Source organism: Anastrepha obliqua, chromosome 2, assembly GCF_027943255.1.
Source record: "Anastrepha obliqua isolate idAnaObli1 chromosome 2, idAnaObli1_1.0, whole genome shotgun sequence".
In the NCBI taxonomy this organism is placed as follows: Eukaryota; Metazoa; Arthropoda; class Insecta; order Diptera; family Tephritidae; genus Anastrepha; species Anastrepha obliqua.
Window position 1 is genome coordinate 95,146,496 of NC_072893.1, and position 17,171 is coordinate 95,163,666.

At 36.6% G+C, this 17,171-nt stretch overlaps 1 protein-coding gene across 18 annotated transcripts in view; it reads right to left on the reverse strand.

The window, feature by feature from the left end:
- The window catches only part of LOC129237256 (disks large 1 tumor suppressor protein), a 182,237-nt gene that overhangs the window by 18,257 nt on the left and 146,809 nt on the right, over positions 1–17,171 (reverse strand). For 8 of the 18 annotated variants that reach the window (XM_054871871.1, XM_054871869.1, XM_054871872.1 and 5 more), the window contains 5 exons: positions 10,242–10,455; positions 7,353–7,778; positions 7,133–7,238; positions 6,177–6,251; positions 1,131–1,175 (listed from right to left, as the gene is read on the reverse strand). In XM_054871871.1, the coding sequence (XP_054727846.1) occupies positions 1,131–1,175; positions 6,177–6,251; positions 7,133–7,238; positions 7,353–7,778; positions 10,242–10,455 (866 nt within the window). The remainder of the gene's footprint in view (positions 1–1,130; positions 1,176–6,176; positions 6,252–7,132; positions 7,239–7,352; positions 7,779–10,241; positions 10,456–17,171) is intronic. The other 10 variants (XM_054871860.1, XM_054871855.1, XM_054871865.1 and 7 more) reach the window with 7 other exon arrangements.

The following is a 17,171-nucleotide window of genomic DNA, read 5'->3' on the forward strand; positions in this document are numbered from 1 at the left end:
TTATTCGGCTGCGAGTAATCTTTATATCTATTGGATTTAATTTTTTTCCTAAATTTTTTCTAGATATTTGGGATTTCAGAAATGAATAGAAGATTTTTTTTCGGAAAAAAAATAGGTGGTTCAAAAAGCAAACGCTATATGGCCCACCCTGTATAAAATATAGATCGAAAAGATCCATATTTTTTTATATAACACTTGTTTTGTTGTAAAATCGATCAATACTCTAGATATTAGAAAGTTTTCTGATCAACCTTTTTTCTTTAATCCAAAATCTTTGGCGATATCTCGAAAACTATATGAATTTCCAGACCTAGGGTCCGATTTTACTTAGGGATTGGACGGTCTGATTCTGAGGTAAAAAAAGAATAATTAATTATTTGTAAACATCTATTTTATTGTGAACTAAAGCTAATCTAATAACAAAACAAAATATTTAAATTTTTACACTCCCTCAATAACATTTCCCTATTTGTGGGCATCAATGATTTTGCAAACCAATAAAAAAAATTATAAAACAATACACTTACTTGCACAAGAGATGTATGTACGTATAAATAATATGATTTTTATGTAAACATTATTTGATTTAAATGGTATTAATAATACACCTACATAGATTAAGAAACTTGTAAAAAATATATGGAAAATAATGAATTACGTACAAGTACACGTGTGTGTATATTTTCAACTACTTATGTATAAGACTCTTGGTCGTTTGGCGATTTTTGGTTGGTTAGTTTCATTTGTACTGTACATTGTAAGTATTTATAAGTATGTATGGGTATTAAAAGCGCTACTGCATAGGTGAATGAAGGCCTACGTGAGTTTCAAATAGTCAAAAGAGAAATACAAATGGTTATGTATTTTTAAGTATTTTTACATGTTAATGTAAGTGATCAGGTAAGAAAATCAAAAATTACTGAATCACAATAATCAAGAATAATCGAAAGAAATTAGCAAATATGTGAACTACAGTTAAAAGTACGTTAATAAGTAGTATGTTGTAGAGATAAGAGTTGTACAGAGTATATCATAGATATATATATATATACATATATATACGTATGTACATATATATGCATGTAGTATGTGGTAAACGGTTAAACAACAGTAAAGTAACTGGTACATACCTCCTTCAGCATTGGCATCGTCTTGTGTGTAGCAAAGCATAAAAGCTAGAAAATTAAAGAATTAAGAAGAGATTTCTTTCAGTTAAAACAGAACAGCAGCAGTAGTAGAAAAACACAAAAGAGTAAATGGACGGGGTGTGGGGGAAAATAGGCGGATGGGAAAAAGGTGTACCTATGTATGTAATAATGTATAGAGTTTATTGTTTGGCCAGCACATATAAAAAGCTGCTGGAAATGTATGTTTGGCTGAAGAGAAATTCAGTACTAAACTTAATTTCTCATGGCTTGGAGTTTTTGTAATTGATGAAAGGCAAAGAGATCAAACTGGTATACTTTTTGAGCAGCAAATGTTAAATGTTAAATGTTTGAAGATTGCATATTTCTCATTATACATATGTACTTGCTGTGATTTTTTTCGTTGGCATAAGCAATAGCGATTTTACATATAGAAGTTAGAGTAAAAGCAATTTCAAATGCATCACATTTTTTGCTTTGTGTTTTTTTCGAGGTGTTGGAGTAGAACAATGAGTTTTTGGAATAAAAAAAAAAACTACGTGGGAAGGTGATTTTTTAATAAAGTCAAGTGAAAAAGAATTGCACATGATGTATGTTTGTAATTAAAAGTTTTCAATTCGAAAATTAAATGGTAAAAAAGTAAATAATATTAATTGAAGAGCAATTAAGTCAATTTAAAAATTATTGCTTTTGGTCCAAAGATGTTCTTGTATATACTCGTACGTAGCACAGATGTAGGCTAAGTCATTTGCTTGCGTTTTAGATGTACAGTAAGGTGCAAAAATGGAACATAAATAACATAAGTTACGTTTAGTACCATATCTACGCAAACAAGCTTGTTTATTTGAATCCAATTGTACATGTATTATATAATTAGTGTGTAAGCTTTCAAATGAGCCCATAACGGTTAAAATCTAACAACACCAACTACTCATTGGAAGAGCTGAAAATAAAAACACAAATGTTCCAATTATGCACCGCTTACTTCATTGTTGTTCAATGCTTTATTTTAACGGTTCTTTTTAAATTTGGCTATGGTTTCTTTTGTTCTTTTTCTGGAATTGGTGTCATAAAGTGGTAAAGTGTCAAGTCATTAATAAATAAAACTATGAAACCAAGTGTTGAAGAAAATATTGTAAAATCTGTGCGGGACGGGTTGTCAATTCGAGAATGTGCCCAAAAATTCAAAGTTAGTCACACCACAGTGCAAAGGCTTAAAAAAAAACATGATTTATTACAAGTTAAGCAAAATCCTGGGCGTCCACAAAAAAAGACCGAGAGGGAAAGCCGGCATTTGGCTAAACTAGTTGCAAGCGGTAGCGTAAAGACACCGTCAGAAGTCATTCAGACAATGAATTTGAAAATCAGCAAATGGACAGCGAGACGAAATTTGAAAAATTAGGATTGAAAGCTGCAGAAAAGAAGAAAAAACCGCTGCTTTCAAAAAAAAAAAACATAATGAGCCGAAAAAAGTTTGCTGAAGTACACACCGATTGGACTAATGCAGATTGGCAGCAGGTACTAAGCAGTAAAGGTTCAATAATTAATATAATTTAATGCATATTTTTGTTTTTTACAGGTGATATGGTCAGATGAAACAAAAATCAACCGATTTGAATCGGATGGCTGTTCATGGGCTTGGTCAAAAGATCCCCAGCAGTTAACAAAATCAAGCGTGAAAGAAACAGTGGAGCATGGTGGTGGCAACATAATGGTTTGGGGGTGCATAACTTGCACTGGTGTGGGTCCTTTGATCAAAAACGAAGGAAGAATGAAAAAGGAGCAGTACTTGACGATCTTGCAAGAAAATTTGACTGCTGCCATCCACAAAACCGGTCTTGCTGTTGAAAAAGATATTTTTCAACAAGACAATGACCCTAAACATACGGCAAAAATGGTGTCCAGCTGGCTGAAGTCCCAAAAATTTTCGGTTATGCAGTGGCCAGCACAAAGACCTCACATGAACCCCATTGAGAATTTGTGGATTCTCGTAAAACAAAGCTCGTACACTATAAAAACCCGCCAAAAGGGATGAATGAGGTCTGGGAGCGAGTCCAGGATGTGTGGTACTCCATTTCGCCACAAACTGTGGCTAAATATACAGAAAGTATGCCAAACCGTATAAAGGCATTAAAAAAATCGAAGGGGCTTTGGACGAAATATTAAAATAATTTGTTTTTTGTACTTTTTTTATAAATAAATAAGCGGTGCATAATTGGAACATTTGTGTTTTTATTTTCAGCTCTTCCAATGAGTAGTTGTTGTTGTTAGATTTTAACCGTTATGGGCTCATTTGAAAGCTTACACACTAATTATATAATACATGTACAATTGGATTCAAATAAACAAGCTTGTTTGCGTAGATATGGTACTAAACGTAACTTATGTTATTTATGTTCCATTTTTGCACCTCACTGTACATAGAGTTACTGTGTGCGCACTCTTAGACGATACCAAAAACTAAATACAAAGTAATCAGTAGTGATTTAGTTTTAAATTTGATTGTATCCATCGTATGCTCTTCTGCTGCATTTTTGTGTACCAGTAAAAATTACCATATTAATAGATCCCTAAACCGAGAAGAAAACACTCTAAATTATGACTATATGAGTATTGTTAAATACCGGGTAAACCAAAAATGTAAAACGAGGAAAAGATTGTACGTAGAAAGACGCACTGAAGGTATCAGCGATTGAAAAATATTGTTAGATTTGTAATATTGCAGAAGATATGTTATGTTAAAAGCCTGCCGCTGTGCTTAAAAGGACCAATTCTATTTCCAGTATTAATTTGTTAATATTTACAAAGTCACCAAGCTATCAATGACAAAACTTTTTTATATATATTAATATACATACATATAAATTTATTGAATTTAAAGTAACTTTTAAAAAGTAAGTATAAGGTTTTATTTTTTGTTTGTTTTTAATTGTCATTTACTATCCGAAGCAAAACTTAGCGGGAACTTCATACGCGAATGGCTCAACCAATAATCTGGACAAGTTGAAGTGAGTATTAAACAAAAACGGCGTCTGCCAGAACACTAAAGGCAGTTGTCGCAGACAATGATGGCATGCCAATGTTGGACCTAACAACTAGTCGAAGTAAGCATGCAATATTTTTGATAAAGTATTCAAGATTACTAATTACTGCCTCTAATCAATTTTCCATGTAGAAAACGGAATTAACTCCTCTGTCATGCGGCATACGGAAGACCTCGTGGTCTTTTGTGCCATCTTCCCTTATTCAACTTAAGATAGAGCTGGATTGGGCTGAGCATATATATAAGGTTGGCCAAAAAGTCTTGCTGTATTTCCGTAAGCTTGTCTTTGGAAGCGCGTAGTTCTAACTGTATTCGTCGCATCGGTTCACGCTAGAGCTTTTTGGAAAGCTCTTTTCACGTGCTAACACGTGTTTGATTAATTGTTTTTTGCTTTTAGTCGTTCGTGAGTTATAGCGTCGCAAACATGGAGCAAAATAAAGAGAAAATACGGCATATTTTACAGTACTACTACGATAAAGGCAAAAATGCAACTCATGCTGCCAATAAAATTTGTGCAGTTTATGGACCCGATACAGTTTCTATTTCCACCGCACAACGATGGTTTCAACGTTTTCGTTCTGGTGCAGAGGTGATCGAAGATGCGCCATGGTCCGGAAGGCCTGTCGTCGAAAATTGCGATAAAATCGCTGAATTGACCGAAAGAGATCGGCATAGTAGCAGCCGTAGCATCGGCCAAGAGCTGGGCATGAGTCATCAAACCGTTATAAACCATTTGAAGAAGCTTGGATTCAAAAAGAAGCTCTATGTATGGGTGCCACACGACTTGACGCAAAAAAACATTTTTGCCCGTATGGATGCATGCGAATCGCTTCTGAATCGCAACAAAATCGACCCGTTTTTGAAGCAGATGGTGACTGGCGATGAAAAGTGGGTCACTTACGACAACGTGAAGCGCAAACGGTCGTGGTCGAAAAGCGATGAAGCTGCCCAGACGGCGGCCAAGCCTGGATTGACGGGCAGGAAGGTTCTTCTGTGTGTTTGGTGGGATTGGCATGGAATCATCCACTATGAGCTGCTCCCCTATGGCCAAACGCTCAATTCGGACCTGTACTGCCAACAACTGGACCGCTTGAATGCAGCACTCATGCAGAAGAGGCCATCTTTGATCAACAGAGGCCGAATTGTCTTCCATCAGGACAACGCCAGGCCACACACATCTTTGGTGACGCGCCAGAAGCTCCGGGAGCTCGGATGGGAGGTTCTTTTGCATCCACCGTATAGTCCGGATCTCGCACCAAGTGATTACCACCTATTTATGTCCATGGCGAACGAGCTTGGTAGTCGGAAGTTGTCCTCAAGAGAGTCCTGTGAAAATTGGCTCTCCGAGTTTTTTGACAATAGGGAAGCGAGCTTCTATAAGAGGGGCATTATGAAGTTGGCATCTCGTTGGGAACTCGTCATCGAACAAAACGACGCATATTTGACTTAAATCGCATTATTATAACCAATTTTATGAACAATTGAAAATTCAATAAAAATACCGCAAGACTTTTTTGACAACCTTATATTTTTCTTCTGAATGCAATTGACCGAGATGTCGCGCTATAGCGCCACTCTAATAAGTACAATGAAATAAAAATGTTAGAGTACCGGAAGAAAATTCCACAACTTCCGTTGTTAGATTTTTCAATATTTGTAATAATAATAATATACATATCTACATCCTTTGGTAGGTGCCTAGACTTTTTTAATTTCTATAATTTGTTGTTTCGTTTGATACTTGGTGACGTTAGAGTAAATATATTATAAAAAATTAGAACTTCTACAGATCGCTTCAACCAAATTAGTAAAAAGTGGTAAGTATGTTGTATAGTAAGTGAATATTTTTTACAATTAGCATTACCCAACATACTTTTAATTATTATGCTAATTTCTTAAAATTGATATTATTCTAAGTAATTAATATGTAGTACAAATTGTGTAGAAAATATACTAAACGACTAGAAAAACTTGGGTTCAACACTTACGTTGTGGTTCATTTGAATCATTGTTGTTAACACTGTTAACATCAAGTTCGCTATTGCTGTTTACAACTCCGTTTGCTGTACACAGGCACGCATACACACGCATATGTGTATGACGTGTTGATGACGATAGGGCAAATAGCCACGCGTAGAGATGGAGATGATGATGACGAAAACGGAGACAACGGATAGGCCCGTAATAGTTAAGGGCAAGTGTGTTATGAGTATAACAAGCGAGCGTTTAATTTTTGTTTTTTTTTTTCATTTGTAATTATTAATAAATTCAAATTGTACACAATTACATTCCGTATTATATGTATTTGCGAGTTCATGTATGCAAATTAATGAACGGATAGATGAGCGATCAAACATAAGTGGCAGGTGGTTACGGAGTACGAGGTCGATGCATGTTGATGTTGGACGCCACAAAAGATATTTGTTTTAATATATAGTTTTTCAAATGTTTGGTTTGTTGTTTGTACGTGGTGGTAAGTAGTGTACGTGATTTTCATGTAAAAGCAAAAAATTTATTAATTAAAAATTATATTAAAATATGCAATAACATAACAAGAAAACACAAACATTATTACAAATCAAACGCATGAACTAATTATTGTAATCAAATGACAAACTAACAAAAAGCATAAGCAAAACCAAACAAAAGAAAGTAATAATTTACATAAACAGACATTAAAAAATTGGTATAGGGACAGTCGAGAAAGATAATATATAACAGCAGTGCTCAGAATGGCCTTACACTGCCTAAAAAGGGGAGGAGATACTTAAAAGCCTGCATAGAAGAAAACTATCATAAGGCCATTGAGAATTGTTTGCGTTTCATAAAGCCTGTTACGCAGCTAACTTTACTACAAAAGCGCACACACACACACACTAACGGCCTTACATTCTCATTTACATACTTATACGCACACTTTCCACACACCCTTATTACTACTTACGCTCTTGATCACTGCCATCTTCTCCCAACTTCTCGTCCCGACTCTTCATAAACGGAAATTTTCGTGAAAATGTGAAATTCTTCTTCTTACGGTCGAGCGTTGATTGCTGCATGAAAGTACGCGCATAGTATTATAATAAATGCAAGAGACTTGTATTAATTAAAATTCCATATTACATACTACAACTACGGCTACTCCAACCGATCAAGTTCTACTGTACCTCATTACTGACCTTGTCCAGGTTGTTGTTGGCAGCGGCATGACCTTGAAATTTGACGCTGCGATCACGTGCACGCATCTTTCGCTCCCATCGTCGTTTCGATGGCACAATACCGATTTGTTCGTCTTCGCTGTCGCCCAGCACGCGACGTGCCTGCCACCATTCGTCATCGGATGCGTTGGTCACATGCAATATATCGCCATGGCGGAATGGCAGACCACGCGATGGCAGACCATCATCACGGTTAGGGTCGTAATCGAAGAGCGCGCGCACGTACAATGAACGCTTTTGGGAGGTGCGCAACAGGGTGCCAGTACCGCCAGCCGACAGCGCAGCCTGCTGTTTTAGCTCCTGTATGCGCGCCTCAAAGCGATTGTACTCCTCGGGGCGATATTGTGCGACTAAGGTGACAACGCCACCGGAACTCTGTGAACGGGACGGAAGGAGGAGAATGATTATTATGAACATTGAAAGAAAAATATATTTAGACAAGTTCGATAATTAAACATTATAATTGAAGAAACGAATTGTTTTTAGTATTTATTTAAAAAATTTATATTTATAGTTGACACGCACTGGCTAGAGCGCATTGGAAAGGTTTTTCGCATTTCTGCTCACGCACCTAAATTTAAGTAAAGAGCTGGCACTAGCACTCACACGCCTTCTCTATAAACGACGAAACTAGTTTGCCGTTCAAAGGTGCAGTAATTTTTTTTTTTATGAAAATAAAATAAGATATTTAGCCTATAGAAATATCGTTAAAAATTCAGTTGTTTTCTAAAAATAAGCTTTTTATAAAAATATTTTTCGACATTTTACAAACTAACTACTTTATTTCGTTGCTCAATAAGTTTTCTAATTGATGACAAAGAATAAGATTCGAATGAATTGTTACTCAAATATTGCAAAATGTATTGCACAGCCTCCATACAAATTTGTTAACAAAAAACTCGTCGAAAATTTTAAATTAATGCAAACTCTTTAGTGGCAATGTTCCACATCTTTCAATGTAGCCTAACTTTGAAAGCCGGCGAATGACATACAAAAAATCTGAAGATCAACTTTGGCTGGCCTACTTGGAAAAAACTTGACTCAATATAATACAAATAAGATATAGGCTTTTACAGTGTCGTATTTCATAACATTTCCGAAACTTAATCTAATTAAAGAGTTTTTATGAAGAAAAAATAGAATGGTAAGCAGAAGTTTGAGATAATAGTACAGACTTAGTTTGAAAAGACAGGATGCATAGCCAATTTGAAGCGGCTTGAATTTGAATTCAATATTGTTTATAATGCAATGAATTCCACAGCGGTACGGCTGTAACGAAGACCATTCTAGACATATGTAGCTGAAAACTTAAATATGATGCATTAAAGTTGCATGCACCAGATGACCGCGCAAACGTTAAATTGAAAAAAAAAAGTTAATTCGAGCAATGGGTGTACGGGATAACACCAAATGGAGGCCAAAGAGTTTAGATAAGCTGCAGTCAATAATTTGGATCGAACAATCGAAAATTATCATAAAATCTACATTTAAGATATACTTCCTGCCAGTATTGTTGATTAATAGTTGATATTTGTTTAGCGATGCTTTGTCCAGACAACCATAAATCAACTCTTGGTAAGATATGTATAAGAGGCAGCAATTTTAACGAGGTTAAGTTTGATGTCTAGAGGAGCATAGGAAGCAGTTTTCCAAAGGTGCCTCAATACAAAATACAACTTACAAACTAAACGCATTAGGGTAGTATTCAGTTTAAAGTTAAGAGTTTTAACAACTTTCTCTAACTTAACAACAATGTCATTCAATATAATTAGAGAAACATCAACTAGGTTGTGGGGAAATATGCTATGACTATTGCCTGTGTTTTGGACACATTACGGTTAAGCTTATTATATTTCGACCACAAAGATGTAGGTTCCAAGTCCGCGTTAATTCTATAAACGAAATCCTCCACTAGACCTGGAGAGCTGAGAGGTATATTGGAGCATCATCAGTAGACATCGGATTCTTATGCAAGTGCATATTTTGCTTAACATCACATGAAGTTCGCACCTAGATAGAAACTCATCATAAAAAAATATTCAATTTGCATTAAAAACCGATCTCTAATCATCAGCATAGAGATTAATTTATACATTTTTGCAGTATTTTCCTACTTCTTTGATCAAATCGGGCCACGAATAGAGCCTTGCAATACACCATGTTTTATCGGCATTAAGCCGGAGTGATTACCCCTAGTTGGTATTGTTTTTCAAATCCACCATTCATGATGGATCCTAGTGCCTAGGATTTATACAGCCGAACCTGGTGGCGAGTTTTGAAAAAGTAAATTCATCATGCCTATCAACCTTTTCGCTCTGCCAATTACCCAGATAACAGCCAGAAAAACACTGCAACACGTTGAAACTTTCGTGACCTTTATCAAGCCAAATAGTTTATGTTAAAAATTAACGTGTTGACTTCAGAGTAATCGGTATTTAGCTCACTATCAGTATCTTGTAGCCAATTCCAACTGTGCAAGAAAGAAATCGCGCCTAGTGACACAACAAAGGGTCTAATCGTTTCTCAGCTAAAGCCAGCAAACAGATTTGACACTCACGAAAAGAATCGAAATTCATGGGTGCAAATACATAGATAAGATGCTGGTCCGCAGGAAAGATACGTAACATTTTTGAAACTCCGGTAGATTACAGAGGATTCAACGAAAAATTTTGTAAGGAATTTAGTACAAATAATAATTTTGCTACTTTCAGTTTTTTGTGAGTGTTCTTAGCCTTTGAAGTGATGTTGGTTTTTAAGCTTATTTCACAAAAAGTATATAATTTTTGAAACGCCAACTTTAAGATATGCAACATACAAAAAATACAAAATTACACTCACCTTCAACGCCTGAGCAGCCTCTTCATGAGTAGCGTTCTTGAGGCTGACATTATTTACGCTCATCAGCTGATCGCCACGCTTCAGCTCTCCGCCTGCATCAGCGGGTCCGCCAGCAAGTATAAATGAAACATAGATGCCTTGACCATCCTCACCACCGACGATGTTAAAGCCCAAACCTTGTGGACCCTTTTGTATGGTGATTGTGCGCGGTTCACTGAAAATGGGAAAAGAGAGAACGGAAGGTGAGGAAATTCCAAAGTAATTGACACAATTACACACAAATAATTGATAAAGACAATTACGTGAACTAAATACACAATAACACAATACCGAGTTTATATAAATGTACATATACTCGTATATGTACGTAATTGAATGCAAAATTTGAGTTGTGCGTAAAAACTTCTGATTTGAAAAATATTGAACAGCTGAAGGCCATATTAGTATGTACACCGGCATACGCACTTTACTACGCCAAGTTCACCGGCGGCGGTGGCAGTCTTAACTCCAATTTGTAATCGCAGCACGTCGCTGTCACTGTCGCCTCCGTCTAAGCTATTTTGCGATTCACTGACGTGAGAGCCGCGTTCCAATCGCGATGTCACTTTCTTCTTAGATTTAGACTTAGGCTCCAACTCCAGTTTGGCATTTGAAGGCAACGAATTGGATTTTTCGAGCTTATGCGATTTGCGTAGCCGCGAAATGCGCTCATCCATGTTGAGCAGATGCAGCTGCAAGCAACTCATTTTGATGGTGGTTTGCGCTCGGCGCGTACCCACCCACTCGTTGTTAATCACTACTGACTTGCTGATGTGAATTAATTCAATTAGCCACAAATTCGATTCGACTTGCAATTGACAATTTATTTAATGCAACACGACAGCCAATACCAATTGGCACAGCTGGTTGGCCGACCACCCGCTTTGGACTTGTGTATGCAACGAAATGTACAATTATTTTCGGAATTCCGCTTTGAAAGCGGCAATGACGCCAACTACGACGTCGACGCGCGTTTGCATAAACAAATTCAAGTTTCAATTAAAAAACCAAACAAAAAGTCCAAACTGGGAGGTAAAAAACCTCGCGCAACACCTTCAATAAACACAATGGCAGCGCGAAAATAAAATACACACTAGCAACAACGACGACGCTGATAGCGGGCTAGCTGAAAGTCAACGACAGTGCGGTTTGACCAAGCCAGGCCCGGCCAGCTCTGGCCGCAACAGCTGTATCCGTTCAAGCTGCGTCAGATGCGTCAGTGCAAACCAAACTTGTATTGAACAAAATAAATATATACAAAAAGTAATTAAAATAAAATTGAATGCACGTTTATCGTTGGAATTGCAAAAGTTAACTGAAATAAAAATAAAGTAAAAAAATTAAGCACCGCGCGTTGCGATTATATGCGAAAAGCGTTCGAGCACAGACGAGATGAGCGCGGCGGGTACAGTCGCCGCAGCAGCACATAAAAGTGCCTAGCCAGCTCACTTGCGTTTTGCACCTAAGTATATGTATGTACTCGTATACCTTTAAGTAACACAAGCTCACTCAAAATATGGTTAGCAAGTGAATGAGCGATGCGACATGCCAACCGCTCAGAGCCAAAGCTTCGTCAACGCGTTAGCACACTGTCACCACCGCTTATAGTCATCCATCAGTTAGTCAGTCAGTCAGCTAGCAGTTAGCCAGTTGCCAGTTATGCAGTAAGTCAACAACAGTCGGTGGATGTTAATTATCCGCACTGTGACGCCTATTTTCAAACGTTTCGGATTCTGGCGCAACAAACAGATATACAGATAAATATACAGAAACGCGAGCACCTAAGAATGTTAGCTTGCTTAAAAGTTGCGCATATTGAATCATAATACAATGCCCCTAAAGAGCGTCACTTGATAAGAATAAGGAGATAACGATGATGACTTAGTAAGGAAAGTAGAGAAATAATTTTCCCTAGACTCATACAATCAGTTTAAGTTGATGAGTTTTGATTAGAAAATATTTCAATAGCCATTATAAACAATTTATAAGATCTGGTGGCTCAAAATAGATCTCAAATTGGTAGCTGCGAGGTATAAATTTTAGGTCTAAGCTAATAAAAATATAAAACTATATATAAATTTTCGATGCGCGTTACATGGTTTGAATCTTGATTGAAAGAATTCATATCAAAGTCCTTAGAATTATACTATAATTGGCGCGTACACCTTTTTTGGATATGTGGCCGAGCTCCTCCTCCTGTTTGTGGCGTGCGTTTTGTTGTTGTTCCACACAAATGGAGGGACCTACAGGTTCAAGCCGGCTCCGAACGGCAGATATTTCTATGAGGAGCTTTTTCGTGGCAGAAATACACTTGGAGGTTTGCCATTGCTTGCCGAAGGGCGACCGCTATTAGAAAAATGTTTTTCTTGTGGTGGGAGAAATGATGAAAAAGTGTCAAAATTGTTTTTGCATAAAATCCTCCTGCGCCGCAAAAAACCGTTTTATCACTCTATTTCCACACCAATTACCAAGGATGATGATTCCCAAGTTTGGTCAATCTGTAATGATGAGAAACAAATTTGTGCGAGCAACTGCGGCTGCCACGCCACTGGGAAACTGTTCTTCAGACGGCAACGAAGCAACATGAGTAGACACTGTGTTGATTTTTTTTTCGTAAACAAACCGCTATCATGACCCCGGTGATGTCAGCCAATCAGTTTTACTTTCAAATTCGCTAAGAGCAGGTTAACGATATAATCTTGGCCACACCGTCTGAATTCTTTTCCTCATGCCAATTATACCCCTCATCGCATATCAATTGATTTAAAAATAACTTATTGATGTAACTATAATAAGCGTGATACTAAAATTGTCTATATCTTTTTAAAACTCAATCGAACCTGAAAAAAATTGCTAAACATTGAATTGCATTCGGAGTTTGATCTAGCTCATAGGTAAGTTGCTTGAAAATCGGCTGCAAAGTTCCTACTGAAGTCTGGAATAAACAAGAAAGCGAGTTGATATCAACGTGGTAAAAATGCTTGGCTTATGGTAGAGCGAGTTTTTTTCGTGTTCCTCTTACAATACTTTCGAGTAATTTAGAGTGTGCTAAGATAGCCTCTACCTTCGTCACTCAAATCTCTCCTCAACACGTTGCTTGCGAAGATAGGTTATCCCCACAAGGCGACTCCCAAAAATGGAGCATTACATATTTAATGCTTAGAAAACTTCTGTACAGCTCGGTACTGATTCTACTCCCTGGTATGAAAATCGCAAAATATACGACGATCCATCTAAAAAATACGCAGTTATGCCCTTGAGCCCCGACTATTTGCATTCGTCATAGATAGTGGGAGCTCACGCCTCAGCAGTTGTGGTCGCAAAATTAATGGAAATAGGGTCCCAACTCGTTTCATACCCCCCCTATTCTCCAGACTTGGCTCGAATCCCTTCGACTATTACTTGTTCCCCAATTTGAATAAATGGTTGGGGGGAAAAAGGTTTTATTCAAATGAGGTGATTACGGAAACTAATGGCTATAATTTAGGCTTGGACAAATCCAATTACTCGGAAGGGATCAACAAACTACAACAGCGTTGAACGAAAAGTGTAAGCCTAAAAAAAGAGTATGTCGAAAAATAAAAAAAAAGGTTTAGCCGAAACAATTACTACTTAATTTTTTGCTTTTGCACGGACTTTCTAAACGACAATGGTATAACCTTTCTCAGATGTTTTTTGTTTTTCAAAAGCCAACTCGGCACGGCAACCGCGGTATTTATCATTCCCGTGGCTGCGGGTTCTACGTTACCGGAATGACTTGAGTATTTCCCGACCAAGAGCTGCCGGCCTAGTTAACTAGCCCTGTCTAGTGAACCGTACCTCACCGCGGTATTTATATATTTGAAATATGTTTGTAAATGTTGTTATAGCAATTCACTAGGCCTTGCCAGTGCAGGGTAGTCAATAATCGCCATCGTGTAACTCATCTAACGGTAGGCCAGTAAACGTGCTGTTTCGGCAAGTTATGTCTAGAGGGAGAGGGGTGTTAGGTTAGCGCGTTTAAGAGGCCATGTGAACGTGTATCGTGCGGGGTACCTTCACATGCCGGACATATAGTATATTGAGGATGTAGGGGTTGATTCTGGAAAGGTAGGTGTTTAACCTGCTACAATATCCAGACCGTAATTGAGCCAACGTCTTGTAAATCGTATAGGTTGCTTGCACTTTAACGACTTAAGCCCACCTTCTGCCTCTAGAAAAATATCTCACTTGCTTAGCCCTAACAGCCTTATTTCTAGCTGTTACAGTTGAATGTCATTAAATTTTCGGATTTTTCTGACGATAATTTTATTCTTAAAGAGCTCACGATAAAAAAGGGTTATGAACTTCACAACAGCTATGTGAAAGTTCATTGATGCGAAACAGCTGTAAAAATAATTAAGAGAATACAAAAATTCTTTTTAAATGGGCCACGTGTATCTGAGGAAGCTAAGAGTAAATAGAATAAAGAATTTGTGTGTGCCAAAATGTTCTAATTGCTGAAACAGCAAAACTTTATTGCAAAAGCAAAAGTTTGGATGAACACCCGCGGGGAAAGCAGAGGAATCACTCACTATGCCCACACAATTCTCTCAACTCAGAAGCCTTATTTATTCCACCACTGCCTTTCATTTATCTAAAACAGAATTTAAAAAATTAATAATAATAATCACTTATTACTTTTTGCTTTGCTCTTTAACATTTGTTTTTACTTGTGACCTAGGAGCTGGTGCTCGCAGTTTTTCTCTCAATTGAAATGATTGAGCTTTTGTAAGAAAACCAAGACGTACAAGTTGTGATCAAAAGCGATTGATTTATTTATTATTTATTAATTTACATAAAATATATTTGGCCCAATGGGATGGTGCGGGACCAATAGTCGGGAGTGCACAGGTTCGAATCTCTGGGCGTTAAACACCGAATGACAAACAAGTTTTCTCTAATGGCGGTCGCTCCTCGGCAGACAATGGCAAACCTCCCATCGTTTTTCCGCCGCAAAAATCTCCTTAAAAAAACCATCTGCCGGCCGGAGGTGGTGTCCGTCTGAAAAAACTATGCAGACGATAAGATCGACCAAACACCTAATAAAGAGTGTAAGCGTCAATTATATACAATATTGGCAAAAACTGGCCCCTCTCCTTGCAGGATTTTTATATTGCCAAATAATTCAATAAAATCAACGTAAATAAAATATTGCATATTTTTGTACCATATTTTTCTTATTAATTCGGTATTAATAAAACACAACAAAAATTATTCAACACTTTTATATAAAAAAACAAAAATTGAAAATATCCATAGTATTCAAGAATGAAATGGCCAATTAGAGCAAAGACCATCGGCTGGGACACTATGTAGTTTACGACGGAAAATCTACGGTCACCTTTCAAACAAAAGTTGTATAATTGCGATGGCTGTTCATTACAAATATATACATTCAAAAGAGCGTCCAGTAAGCCAAGAAGTACAGAGCACTGCTCTATTTCAAGCAACAACGTGAATGGAAAACAACCACATAGGAAAATACGTTCATAATGTTTTATTTCAATGTGTTAACATTCATATGTGGGTATACCCAAATATTTTGCGGAGAAATTCATAAAATTATACGGCAATTGATAATCTAAATATTCTATAGGCTCTATTTATAATTTTTTATTTTTATTACTATGAAATATTTCCGTGCAATATTACTATCTGTTGTCATAATAAATGTATGTTTGCCTGAGATAAACAATGGTTATCTTTGAGATCGTAATGTTTTTATAGAAATAAAAATGTTAGGTAAGTGTATGCAATGAGAAAACGAGTATATTAGTTCTTGGACGAATGCTAAAGGAAAATGTTGCTATTTTGCACGAACAAAACGTAATTACGAAAAAAAAATGGATTTAAACGAGAGGATCGCCGTAAAAAGTCTTCTCCGTTTAACGTGTCTTCTAAGAGAATATAATCATGAGGTTTTTAACGACTAAACACTATGCTCGAGGTAAATCAAGTATATAATTCTGAATATCTGATTTTTGTGGCAAAATATAATTACTCAATCTCATTTAGTGGTCATCAATAATCAACTTCAGTTCATCTAAAAACTATTTCCATTTTTCTGGGCCAATTAGTTAAAGCGGCGCAATCCATGAAACATTTGTAAATATTTTCTAACGGTGAAATAATCAAAGCATCTGCTTATGTGTAAGCGTATATATGTATTTTTTTATATTTTTACAAATATATATACACTGAATACATACATAACTCGAAAGCACGCTAATAGGGCTGGCACAATGGGTCCTTTGTGTACATTGCGGCAACGCATTTGACTGACGCGACGTGTAAAATATACCTGCCACAATGAAAGTATTGTATATAAACAAAAAAGCAGCAGATGTTCTTTTCGTGAAAGCAAATACCATATTTCGTGTTGTATGTATAAAGAGGTTTTTGTTGGTTGTGAAATATATTATAAAGAGTCAAACCACGTCAAGTGGGCCCCGAATTTTCCACCAAATTCCCGATTTTAAAATCAAATGCATTTTTGGATAGAGAATTTGTCACATATTAATTGCTGTGAATAGTTTTTTTTTATTTCGCTTTTTGTTTATGTTATTAACAATTGAATTTTTTTGCATGATATTCTTGTAAAATCAATATCTCAGAAACTACAATTGATATTTTGATGAAATTTATTTTGGTTACCGAAAAATGTTTACTCTACCGATTTAACGTCCAAAGACTGTGTATTTGTTGAAACAATAATTTTTAACAATAATTTTTATGAAAAATCGCAATTATTTTTGCGTTCTTCACGCTCTAAGTGTACAATATTACAGCCAGATTAAGCGCACAATGCTCACCTTTAATAATCTGTAAAAAAAACTTTGTTCATCCAATCCGTTCTGAAGATATCGAATT